General features: G+C 32.3%; 2 protein-coding genes across 2 annotated transcripts in view; both read right to left on the reverse strand.

The window, feature by feature from the left end:
- Positions 1 to 14,257, reverse strand: part of LOC113514576 (complexin) — a 374,606-nt gene that overhangs the window by 351,254 nt on the left and 9,095 nt on the right. The window lies entirely within an intron of this gene.
- Positions 2,665 to 3,693, reverse strand: LOC128200262 (uncharacterized). Its single transcript, XM_052893143.1, has one exon. It carries the CDS (start codon positions 3,667 to 3,669, stop codon positions 2,665 to 2,667), a length of 1,005 nt encoding a protein of 334 aa, XP_052749103.1. The 5' UTR covers positions 3,670 to 3,693.

Genomic DNA, 14,257 nt, shown 5'->3' on the forward strand with positions numbered 1-14,257 from the left:
AGGAATTTTGCATGAAGTATTCGTAATTCATTTGTAAATAATCTTCAGAAATGTTTTCGCATGTGTTAGGAGGTTCGTTTTCAGTATTATCGATAACATTGGTGTTATGAATAGGAGGTCGTGAGAGTGCGTCCGCGTTAGTATTGTTTTTACCCGCTTTATAGATAACTTCGTACTCGTATTCTTCAAGTTTAAGGCGCCAGCGAACTAAACGACTGCCCGGGTCTTTAATAGAAAAAAGCCATGTTAGGGGCTTATGGTCAGTCACGATTTTAAACTTTCGACCAAATAGATAAGGTCTAAAATGTTTAACAGCCCAAACAATTGCCAGTAACTCGCGTTCAATTGTCGAATAGTTACTTTCGGCCTTATTAAGAGTGCGCGAGGCGTATGCGATAGGTAAGTCTTTACCTATTTCGCCTTGAGATAAGACGGCACCTATTGCGTTAATCGAAGCATCTGTGGTTAGAATAAATTCCTTAGCGAAATCGGGATATTGTAATATAGGAGGATTGGTAAGGAGACGTTTACATTCGTCAAATGAATTTTGTTGGGTCGTACCCCATACGAAAGGCACGTCCTTTTTTAACAGGCTCGTAAGAGGCTTTGTTAGTTTACTGAAGTTAGATATGAATCGACGGTAGTATCCTGTGAGGCCTAGGAACGCTTTAATATCTTTACAAGACTTAGGAATAGGAAAATCTCGAACAACACGTACTTTATCTGGATTCGGTTTGACGCCTTCATTGGATATTATGTGACCTAGATAGGCTACTTCGCGTCTAAGAAATTCGCATTTGTCAGGTTGTACTTTAAGATGATATTTGCGGAGACGAGAGAATACTTCTTGAAGTTTTTGTTCGTGTTCTTGGAGGCTAGAGGCAAAGATAACGATATCGTCGAGATAGACAAAACATCTTTCTCCTTGTAATCCACATAATACAGAGTCCATTACTCGTTGAAACGTAGCTGGGGCGTTTTTTAACCCGAAAGGCATTCGTTTGTATTCGTAATGGCCGTAAGGGGTACTGAAAGCTGTTTTAGAGATGTCATTGGGGTCGACTTCCAGTTGGTGGAATCCTGATGCGAGGTCTAACGTAGTGAAGTATTGGGAGTGTCCTAATTTATCTAGTATGTCCGTAATGTTAGGAAGGGGATAACTATCACCCACTGTGACTTCATTTAATTTACGATAATCTATGACTAAACGCCATTTTTGTTTCCCGGAAGCATCTAGTTTCTTAGGTACTACCCAAATAGGGCTACTCCAAGGGGAATTGCTAGGTCTAATGATATCCTGGTCTAGCATGTTCTTTACTTGGGTCTTTATTTCATTTTCGTGAACTTGAGGTAAGCGATATGTTTTGGCATGAATGGGTACGTTAGTGGTAGTAGGGATTTGATGCTTTGTATGGTTACTGAATGACAATGAGTCACCTTCTAGGAAAAATATGTCACTGTATTCAGAAATAATTTTATCTAATGATGTTGACTCTTCTTTATTTAAATGGTCTCGTCTGATAAGGGACAATACTTTCTTTTGTCTGTCGGTCTGCGATATCGAGTTAAAATTATGAAGTGGTTGACTATTGTTATTTTTTGTTAATTCGTCAATGTTAATAGGCTGGACTTCGATATTTGGTGTTTTAATGACTTTATCGGAATTATTAGTGTTTATACAAGTAATTGAAAATGTATTGTTTCGAACGTTGACTATAGCGTGAGGAATAATAACGCCGTTGCTTATAGTTTGTTTTTCGACTATTGCTGTCCCAGAGTTGATACTATTTGTGTTACACGTAATTACGGTTTCTGTTCGACTACTAATTATTCGTTTATCAGTGATAGTATTATTTTCAGGATATTCGCCCATATAATGAAGTTTATACGATTTACTGCCTATTCTCATCGTTTTGGATTGAATAAAAATGTTACAATTAAATTTAGTCATGAAGTCGTTTCCCAGAATACCGTCTGCTTTTATATTAAGGTTGGCGACGTGGAATTTGAATTCAGGTAAATCATCTAGGGATATGTTGGCAGTTCCTGATGTGATTGTCGAAGTTTGGGTGCTAGAGATACCTACAATTGACACGATGTTGGATTTATCCAAAGCAATTGAACCTATTTTATCGTCTCTGATAACTGAGATTCCTGCTCCCGTGTCTATTAAGAGAGTGACGGGTGTTTCTTTAATGAAAAAAGTACAGTGTAGTAGATTTTCAGGTGGCACGTCATTTAATGCAGATATAGCGAACGATTTGATATGAGTTTTTCTTTTCAAGGATTTAGATTTGTCTTTCGACCTAGATTTTGATTTGCGACTGGATTTAGTGAATATTGTAGAGTTAGAATTATCGATACTAGTGGATTTAGGATTTTGTGTAAAGCCTAGGGTTTGGGGCTGGTTACCCTGTCCGTTAGTTTCGGCTATAATGATTTCGTGAGTTTGAGTAGATATGGAAGATTTAGAATTCGAATTTTGATGAATATGATGAAAGTTAGGAAGTTTACTCGTTTGCGTACTAGCGTCACAAAATCGTTTTTGATAACAGGACATGTTCCGTACCTGATTATTTTTAACTATGGAGCTAGTACTAGCCGGTCCCCGATGGACTGAATGCGGCGTATAAGCGTTAAACTTCCTTGAAATTTGATTATTTTCTAAGAATCTATTTGTAGGTCCTCCAGGTTTAATTCCTGGGTCGATGTCTGTGTTTGATGAGGTGAGCAAGACGTTAAAGCGGTTTCCACCGAACTGCTCGCTTCGCTGGCCGCTAAATGGTTTAAATTATTTATTTTAGCGGCAGGTAATGCACGGAAATTTTGTTGGGGCGATATGTTCTGTTCTTGTAACGAGTTTCTGATATTATTATTATATGCTCGTTTCCTACAATCGGCGATGAGGTGGCCTGGTTTCTTACAGTAATTGCAAATAACGTTTTGATATGGTGGCGTTTTTGATGTATTCTGTTGGTATATATTAGGAGGTCGCGTCATCGATCGATTGTCAATCGTAAATTTTACGTGCGGTCTAGGACTATTAACAGACCTACTAGCGGCTGATACTCTAAATAGTGCCTGCCTAGCATTATTCATTGCTCGAATTTTGTCTTCCTGTAGCGCGAAACGACCTGCGTCGGAGAGATTACTAAAGTTTTTAGTTCTCAGCATTGCTCCTACGTCTGAATTAATTCCGTTGATAAATACCGATAAGGCGGTTTCTTCTGTGGTCGCTAACCGACCTGCGAGCGTCTCATCTAAAATTTCCGCTGTTAGTTTTTCTACGATTTTACTCCTACAGAGGTCTACCCGGTGAAAATATTCAGTCATTGTTTCGTTTGGTTTTTGGAACATAGACTGTAGTTCTAGGCTTAGATGGCTAATCGTTTTTACATGCGAGAATTTTTCGATAAGGAACGATCTGAGCTCAATCCATGTTTTGTATTGTTTACAATGGACATCGGAGGCACCTGAGCCAGTGATGTTATTTAAAACGTATACTAAGAGGATTGATTCTTGTTCTAAAGAGGCTAAAGCAAAGGCAGAATTGCAAGATCGAACAAATCTATATAGTTGGTTATTTTCTTTGGTGTCAAACGTCGGAATTAATTTTAATAATGTAGAGATATCTAGAGCCATTCTTTCGTTTTTTATTTCTAGTGGCATTAGAAAGGTATATAGGAAAGAAAAGAAAAAAAATATATATATATAAAAAGAATTAGGATAGATGCGATTTAAAGGATTTAGAGAGCGAACAAATTCAAACCACTCACCATAACAATACAAGTATTTGGAGCTGCATGTTCGGCGAAGTGTTTCAAAAGCCTGTAGCTACCGCGCGTTGCTCTGCTGGGCGATGCTGTCCCGATGATCAACTGCACGTTGCACTTCGTCTTATGCGAGATCCTACCGACTGCGCCAAATTTGTTACGTGGCGAATGATAAGATTTGTTTTTTAAAAAACTAGCTTTATTACTTTACACAGAAATAGTACAATTAGATGTTTACAATATGAATTCGGAAATGGAACTGTCCTCGAACTGATTTGAGGCAGTATTTATATAAGGTGAGTTTATCGGAGAGGGGTTCTCGACTAATGATAACATGATGCTCATGGTACACAATTGCGAATACAGATAAATATTACTCATCAGCTAATGGTATTGTAACAAAGGCTAATGGTGTATGATTTCATGACAGTGGTATTTTATCAGAGAGGAGCTTTTGGCAAAGGCTTCTTAGTTAGCGATTACATTGTACTTACAAATACAAATAGACATTCCAAAATATAGATAAACATTACAGATAAACATTACTTATCGTAACAAAGACTTGTTAGTCATTACTTATCAACTATCAATATATTACTTATCAACTAGCATTTTAGCAAAAGACTTATTAGTCACAACATAACAGTCATAGCACAACATATTAGTCATAACATAACAGTCATTACATAACATCGTTCAATCTTTTCTTTTCGCATTATTTTTAAAGTATTCTTAGAAACATAATATTTACTCTCAACTAAAATTGTAAATAAACACACACTGTGTAATCTATTTACTATTTCAATATTGTTCAGCACATAGAAATCAAACTTCATTCGAATGTAATATATGACGACAAAGACGTAAGGTTGTTTTTAGTTTGAACTTTATCGCGTGAATAAATTATTAGGACATTATAACAAGCAACTGTATTGAAGTATAAAATATTATATAAGGAAAAAGATTTACTGCTTTTAAAAGTATCTTGTATATATATGCATATATATAGAAGATACTTAAGATATATGGTTTATATAAAACAGAAGCATAAATATAATAAGTGCAACAATTATAACTTAGATATATTCGAAAATATGTTACAAACTTTTAATAAGAATTTCACCTACAGTACAGACGTGAGCAAAGCAGCAACTTAACTGTTTGTAAGACTGTTTGCTACCACAGTCTTGGTTCACCGTTACATCATCTGTTTAATTTAATACATTCAGTTGCATAACACCTTTATTACCTATCGGTGCATATAAAAGATGATATTGGATAGACTCAAAAATAATTACAAAGTGATTCATAAATATGATTAAAAATTACACAAAGTAGTAACAAAAAATTTCGGGTATGTATATATAGTAATAATACATGGAACATCATCATCTTTCTGTACTTAACTTTGATTATGAACTTGGAAAGACATAAACTGATTGTATATGTACTTCAGTACTTTCATATACTAATAATCAAACTGATAACACGGTATAATAATACAAAAGTCTACCAACCTTCTCAACTTGTAATCCAAGTACAAGAAAACAAAACTTATTTAATGTCAAAGTCACAGTTTTGTTAAAAGGCTTTCTGTGTATAGCAGTTTGTTTGACAGAAACGACATATAAACTTACATTCCAACTTGTATGTCCTAACTATTGCCTATAGACTTGAAAACCATCAAAGATTTACAGATTACATGACTTGAACTCTAATGCTTTGTTATTCTTGAAGATTAATGTGTTTTTCTTGTATCAGTAATTTTAGTAGCTTCCTTATCCTTGAAACCGAAATAAATACCACAGCGTCTGTTATTATTAAACTATATAAGACATAATAGATAAGAACTTCTCTAAACTAATTACACCCAAATCTAAGGTCAATAAAATATTTAGAGTTTTGTGGCAAATCTTTATATAATTCATCTTCCTTTTGAACTGCATCCTATTTTACTTGATATTTCATAAATAATAATTTTCTACGTCAATGATTTTATTTTATAAAAATAAAAAAATATTATATAATGAGGTAAAATTAATTAATGGACTTGAAATTAATGTCAAATACTCAAGTCTACAACAATCCCCTGCAATTATGAAAAAATCGAAAAATATAGCCGTTTATAGCATATTTTTTGACATTTGCAAGGGAATAAAAAATTATAGGGTATTTCCTAATGACGTAAAATCATGAAATTTGGCAAAAAGCGTTGTCGTGCAGCGCAAGTAAAAAAAAAAATTCGAAAACCGTAAATTTGTAATTACATCACAAAGAAAATTATAAAATTATGTTTTTTACTGAACAATGTGTTATCTTGCGGAAGTTCACATCACTAGTTATTTTTCAAAAGTTAGTTATTTGTTCAAAATTATAGCGAATGTTCGAATAATTTTCATAATTTTGGTGTTAAATTAAAGTAAAAATTAACGGTTAATTCTAGGCTCTGAGCTGCCTCGTTTAAAAGTGAAACACTCGCATATCGCAAAACGTGCGTAAACGGAGTGCCTAGTTGATGGCTATTTTGGATAGTAATAATGGTGGTCAATCTTGGAGTGTTGGCAGTCACACACATCCTAATTATAGCGGAATTAAATTAAATAACTCTAATGAAATAAACAGTATTTTTTGTAATTATGATTTGTATGGAACATTCGGCGTGAGTCCAAACTGTACTTCGCCGATTTTCGTTTTTTTTTTTTTTATTATATAATTAAATCTTTATTCTAACTTAAAGTCTTTACACTACCTACTAAGATCTACTGATAAATAATTGTCATATTTTTTAATATGTAAATTCAAATTACCTAAAAAGATTGATATTTTTTTCCAAGTGAAACTTCTGTATTCACAAGATATTCAATTTTCGTTCCCTCGCTTTATTGTTCTTGTTTTATTCATAAATTATTTAAAAAAATAATCCTTTATCTCAGTTTCTGAATAAAGTTAGTATGATAAATAAACTCATTAGCTAATTCATTTAACTTTAAACAATACTTAATCGTCATGGTAATTTCGTATTATCAGTCAAAGAGTAAAATCAAGTTCTTGGTTTTCCGTTTGAGATAAAAATAAATTAATTATGGCGTGAGCTCTAGAGTAATCGGAAGTTTAAATCTGTCGGATAGCCTGCGGTGCTTTTTCCGCGTGGCTGAATATGGTACAGCCTTTTACACCAATTAATTGAAAAACAAAAATTAAAACAATTTGCTGCTGAAACAAAGGGATTTTATTTACATATAATATGCATTGCAGTTTTTGCGGAAACGAATCGTCAGTTAATAAATATAAACCCTTAATATAATATAAATTTACTTTTTAATTAAATAATTTAATTTCCGATGCAATCGTTTTATACCATAATTATAAATCTCAATATTTTATTATATCTAACATTTAAGTAATATAAAATCACGATTTTTTAACTTATGTTAATTAGTATGTTATATAATTCATAATATTCCTTTTGCCTAGTTTTATAAAAAAAAAATGTAAGCCCCACTACCTACTTCGGCTATATCTCGGATAATTAAATAATAAAATTTTGAATTCTATCTAAAGTGAAGGCTTACAGCACGTCCATTGGTAAACGGTCACTGTAGCCTATAGAAAAACTATTACAATTTAAACTGAAATTAAACAGATAATAATAGTTCATAATGTCTTAATTTCTTTTTTCCAAAGCTCATTTTATTTAATTGTTCGCCAACTACTTCCTATCCTGCATTAGATTGGTCGAATGAATGTCGTCATCGAGTTCCTTTTATTAGGAAAAGGTCGCAGGTCGTGTCGTAGTTTGTTTGCTGCTCCGAGTGGGTTTATAGCGGCCTAATGTCGAGCCCTGTATTTGTTCCGTGTCTGAGCTGTTCAAGTACGCCATATTTTTACTTAGCCGACGTCGAACTGAGATCTTATTAGTTTGCTCAGCGAATTTCTCTGTAAGCCTAGTCTGTTTTGGAAACACACTCGATATGTAGTATACCTAATATTTGAAATGAGTGCCTCATCCCTAAGAATTTTGTTATTGTCTATTTAAATATGCTCTTATTTATGATAACAAATAAAATAGTTATATTGTTAAAATATGACAGTAATCGATCATTACAGTTGCGGATTCTCATCATTTTTTTTTTATTTTATAACACATTTTTACAATTTGTTATTTATTTTTATGACTTAACATTGTAATTCAACTTTGACAAATCCTATTTAAAAATGTTTCACATCAGGCATTGTATTTATGTTTACTATTTGTTTATTTAGTTGATATTTAATTATCTAATTGAATTCATATTTTAATGTATTGATAAACTATTAAATTGTTAATTTTCTATTAATTTACACGATAAATTGACACATTTACAGACGCTTATTATGAATGTAATAATATGGTTGATAAATCAAATATTTGTTAGTAGAATAGAATAGGAATTTTATTAATAGATTACCTTTTATAAAAATTAACGTAGTGGTTTATATAACCAATTATTACAATTTACTACGAGATATTATCAGGATATTTAATGCTTAAATTAGTCTCTCTACATATTAAAGTTTAAATACTTTGGAGACCCATCTCCCAATTACTCTGTCATTTTTAGGTTTGGATCAGGTAGTAAATAAAATGAGTTAACGTAGATTTGCCGCTTTCACTTTAGGTACGAAAGGTGAACGAATCTGATTAAGGCCAAATTTAACGATGAATGAACCTGTCACTTAAATGCCAGACACTTGAAATATATCTAAAAATGGGCGGAAAATATACGAGATTTTTTGTCAAAATATGACTAAGATAGCTCGTATGTACTTAAAAGAACTGTAGGTCATTTTGAGATTGTACACAATAAAAGCCCTATATAAGAAATAGCTTATCCTTATCTCTCTTTTATTCTAATTTAATAGAAGACAATTAAACACTCAGACATAGGCGTTATGTCAATATTATTTATACTAAACACACCAATTATTAAATTCATATCAAGAGCGGATATTTAATTTAAATATTTTTAATTTAAAAGACTTAAGTCATCTTTTAATTTCTTAATTTTCTTTTTTTTAATAGACACTTGAATTATCAAAAGATGAAACTCTTTGCAGGTATTAATACTCTTAAGTTTTGTCTTTTATTCAAATTTTATAAACGACTTCTGCAAATTTCTATAGTATCTATCAAATTCAATATACAAGCAAATAGATGAACAAACAAGGAAAATTAAATATTCCTCGTTAGGCTACGGTAACTTTAATAAGAAGAGACGTTGACTTGTTATTTTACTGAAATATATTTATGAAGGAGGCGAACCATTATGTGGCTGAAGTTATGTAATTAAAGCCAAGTTGTGCAGAGCACAATATTCAATCATGCAAATTCCTTTGCTTACATTCCTGTAACATAAGCAGATAACAGCGTCTTTCAGTGATATCTAACATATACGCTACGCCTCTATCAACATTTTTATATGAATATTTTACTGAACTAGGATCTTACGGAAGTCCCTATCACTTCATTTTCTCAATTTGGATGCCGAACTGTTAACACTGAACTCCGAATAGCAGTCTAATAATTTCCCTGAAGATGCCTCGCTTTTAGGTGAAATACGTGTCGCAAAACCAACTTAAAAAAATGGCAGTCAGTGAATATCCATCATTATATGGAAGGCTGTATATAGTTCTGAAAATAATAGTGATGGTCAGTTTATGAATGTTGGCAATCACACGTATACTAATAATAGCGGCATTAATCAAAATAATTCTAATCAAATAACCATTTCTATATGTACATATGAAGCCGTTCTGTTCAGAATCAAAATTTCTGGCGGCATTAGCCACCTAATCAGTATCTAAAATATTCTACATGTTAAGTAGGACATAACCAATCCGCGTACCATATTTCATTTAAATCTATTCACCCATTTAAATGTATTTGAATAACAAACATAGACATCCAAAAATATAAACATCTAAATACCTCCACAGACTTTCATATTGACGGAACTGTACTATGAAAATCAATATCTCCTCTCACCGTACTGTTTTCGGATCAAATTCTTTTGTTTTACATTCTTCACGGCTCTGGAACGCGCTCCTTGATACCATCCAGAGACTTCCGTCTAAACCGTCATTAAAAAAAAACACGTTTATGTTCACTTTTATACTTTATCCGAACAGCAAATATTATCTATTATTCTCATCTTCGTGTATAATATAGTATATTTTACATATATCTTAAAGTATATTTGTTATTTATATAGATAGACACTCTTCATTGTTTCCTTCAAAATATAACAATAGTAAACTTATTATAAATACAAGCAATTACAAGAAATAATCACAGAAAGAAAATAATGGGCGACCTTATCGCTAAAAGTGATTTTGGCAACCTTTAGATGGAAAGAAGTAATTATGAATAGTTTGATTTGGGGTATGATAAAAATACTATCATTTACAAATAACAGAGATATAATAATGTAAATATACCCTACTCATTATATATATAGTATAATATATATTAATTATTACCGCCGTGTGTCCCGGCATAGAATAGGTTACCCCCTTCATATCCTGTGGGTGTCCTAAGATACGACTAAGGAAACTTAATGGTCAAGCGATGGGTAGCAACGTCCCTATTGACAATATTTCACTCATTTCTAAAATTTCTTTCCGTTATAATTCTTCAAAAACAAAAAGAATATTTCTATTTATGAATGGTCTCTTTTCTAAGTTACCACAAAACTATACAGATATATCTATTAATCATCATCATCATCAACCCCCTCTTGGGAGGTTTTTCCAGTAGTTGCCATGCGTGACAGCCGGATTAGCAACCGCAGTTAGGCTTTTAGAGATGTTTTAAGAGGGACGCTGCTACCCATCCTTCGCGTTTCCTTAGTCGCCTCTTACGACACCCACGAGAAAAGAATGGGTGGTCTATTCTATGCCGGAACCACACGGCTCTAATTGTACTTACGTGAAATTTCGAATTTATCGAATTATGCCCATATTACACTCATAGAACAACAACTGTACGTGACAAACTATTATTGGTTGAGGTAAAAGTTTTTTTTTTTTTTTTAAATTAATCGCGTTTTAATAGGAAAAGTTATGAATAATGGTAAGGTTTTTATAAACACTTTTGTTACCCAAGCAACGTTTTAACCAAACAGTTAATTCTATTCATTAATATTATAAAAATAACAGAGATATAATAATGTAAATATACCCTACTCATTATATATATAGTATAATATATATTAATTATTACCGCCGTGTGTCCCGGCATAGAATAGGTTACCCCCTTCATATCCTGTGGGTGTCCTAAGATACGACTAAGGAAACTTAATGGTCAAGCGATGGGTAGCAACGTCCCTCTTAAAACATTTCTAAAAACCTAACTGCGATTGTTAACCCGCCTCCCAAGCATGGCAACTACTGGCAAAACCCCTCTTATGGGGAAGGCTTATGTTCAACAGTGGATAATTAACGGCTGAAATAATAATAATATAAATTATTACTAATACCGCATACCAGTATTCTAACACTTTCCTAAGGTTAATTAGGAGGATACCTGTACTAATAAATGAATAAAATCAAAGCTACAGTATGAAGTAAATATGTATAACACCTAAAATTACTTAAATTTTCCTGCAGTTTCTGAGAAATTTTAGAACTCTAATGAACTAATGAATAATAATAAAACTGGGAACGAAATTCTATTTAATATAGCAATCAAAATACAATGTCTAGTAAAACTTTAAAACAAAATATCACTAATAAAGTACTGTATACAATTTCAAAAATAGTATTACAGACCGTACGTTACCAAAGATAAGAAATAAAAGAAAGAAAAGGCAAAGGACGAAAACATTAAGGGATAATTTATGTATTCCTGTAGGCAATTTGTACAATTAACATCTTTATTTTACAGCTTAATGGCACAGTATCTTCAAATTCGACCTTGTAATGTTAATTCATTGACCAAGTATGTTTTTTGTATAAAATATTGTCACAAACAAAATTAACAACAAATAATAATACATTTTATGGATACAGAAGGTACAAAATCAGTCAAACGAATAAGAATTACAGGCGATGTTTTTCGAGGACAAGAACGAACTTGTGTAAAATACCAAGGCGGCATATTCTCGAGTAGCTAAGAAGCGGGGACGAAAATCTGCCGGAGATAGAAACACACTGATGCTTCCGCAATCGAGATAAATGCGCAACATCCGAAATTGTTTAGGTAATGCCCGTAAATACGGGAGCTACGATCCGCAAGCGTGAGCGAGTGTTGCTGTGATAAGTGATAGCCATATATCAGCTTTAAAATATCTAAATACTGTTAACAATCTGATATTACAAATATATTGGAGATTCAGTTTGTATTATTAAACAATATTGACAATATTTCACTCATTTCTAAAATTTCTTTCCGTTATAATTGTTCAAAAACAAAAAGCATATTTCTATTTATGGATGGTCTCTTTTCTAAGTTACCACAAAACTATACAGATATATCTATTAATCATCATCATCATCAACCCCCTCTTGGGAGGTTTTTCCAGTAGTTGCCATGCGTGACAGCCGGATTAGCAACCGCAGTTAGGCTTTTAGAGATGTTTTAAGAGGGACGCTGCTACCCATCCTTCGCGTTTCCTTAGTCGCCTCTTACGACACCCACGAGAAAAGAATGGGTGGTCTATTCTATGCCGGAACCACACGGCTCTAATTGTACTTACGTGAAATTTCGAATTTATCGAATTATGCCCATATTACACTCATAGAACAACAACTGTACGTGACAAACTATTATTGGTTGAGGTAAAAGTTTTTTTTTTTTTTAAATTAATCGCGTTTTAATAGGAAAAGTTATGAATAATGGTAAGGTTTTTATAAACACTTTTGTTACCCAAGCAACGTTTTAACCAAACAGTTAATTCTATTCATTAATATTATAAAAGAGATACGTGGTATTCAACACAGGAAATGTATCGTTTATACTGCCATGGTATGTTTTCTATTCACCACGAAAACCTCATAATGTACAGAATAAAGTATAACAAACCGTACTTTGCTAACATTAAAACCCTTTGAAGTACAGTCATCATCAAAAGTCGATAATCGCCTACAGATTTCCAAAACACGTACACACTCTTGCGTAAATAAGTAGCTTAACATAATTAGCGCCAAAATTGGGCGAACATTATATAAAGGTAAAAATTAGGTAAATGTATTTTATAAATATAATGGTGTTTTCAATATATTAAAGTGTTCATCGACTTTCAATGCTTCTTAGTGTATTTATTTATATTGACAAAAGCTACAAATATCTTGAAGCTACATTCCTGGAATCCTTCTAAATACATCAATATTGTAAGTCAACGATATAAAGACATCTTGTAAGGACTTCTTGAGAAAAAAAGAACAGCAAAGCGATTCAATAAAAATTCCGTTTATTTATATTAACAAACAATGAGGCTGCTCAATTTTTACCGTAATTTGCAAGTATTAGTGAATTAATTATATTTATAAATTTTTAATGAAATTTTAAATTATCAACTAAAGACGCATGATTATCAAAGGGTATCTCTTGTAATATTAACATATAAATCCCAAAATACTTGATCAAAAGAATTAAATCAATCAACCTCTTCTAGTTTTATTGTAAACAGCTTTCAAATAAACATTACTTTGTAAGTTCAATACAAGATTAACACTTAAATCTTATTACTACTACGTATTAAGATTTTATATTTATACACACAAACAATTACCGCTTTCCGTCAGGCCCTTAATTTATTTACCATTTCAAGTAAAAAAATAAATAAATCTAATTAAAGACTTACAATTCGAAAAGGCTAGTTCGTAATTTCTTCATTAAAAAACTAAACAGAAACCACAACAAAACTGTCTGAAAGCACTTTTTGCAAATTCATCACCATACGCACCAAAATTATTATTATCCCATTATTTATTACTTCATACACGTACTGTGCAGGTATTAGGGTTACACACTGACTTCCGACTCGTTCATATTCATTAGCTGTTTATTGCTGAACAATAAGGTGACCACGTAGTAAATTCTGGTTATTGTTGATCATAGTTTCTTTTTCTTTTGAAAAATAACCAGATGTAAGAATACTATATTTTTCCCTTTATAGATAAACTTAAGAGAATAGAAATAGATCTATGTACTTAAATATTTTAGGTTTTGTACTTCAATTTCGAAAATTACTATTGAAAGCAATGACAGCGCATCCAGCGTACGTACTACGTACATCTAGCCCAATCCAGACATCATATTCGAGACTAGACTTAGAAAGAGAGTGCCAGGTACTATTCTTAATCTATGATCAAACGTATCTCCATAAATTAATATAGATCAAGTATAATACATACTTTTCTACGGAAGGATTAAAGTAGTATCTGCAACGGAACTTAATGTTTTTAGGAGTGACATTCAAATACAAATTAACAAATCGCGGACT

The sequence above is a fragment of the Galleria mellonella genome, unplaced genomic scaffold (assembly GCF_026898425.1).
Source record: "Galleria mellonella isolate WM207_F2 unplaced genomic scaffold, CSIRO_AGI_GalMel_v1 utg172, whole genome shotgun sequence".
Lineage (NCBI taxonomy): Eukaryota > Metazoa > Arthropoda > Insecta > Lepidoptera > Pyralidae > Galleria > Galleria mellonella.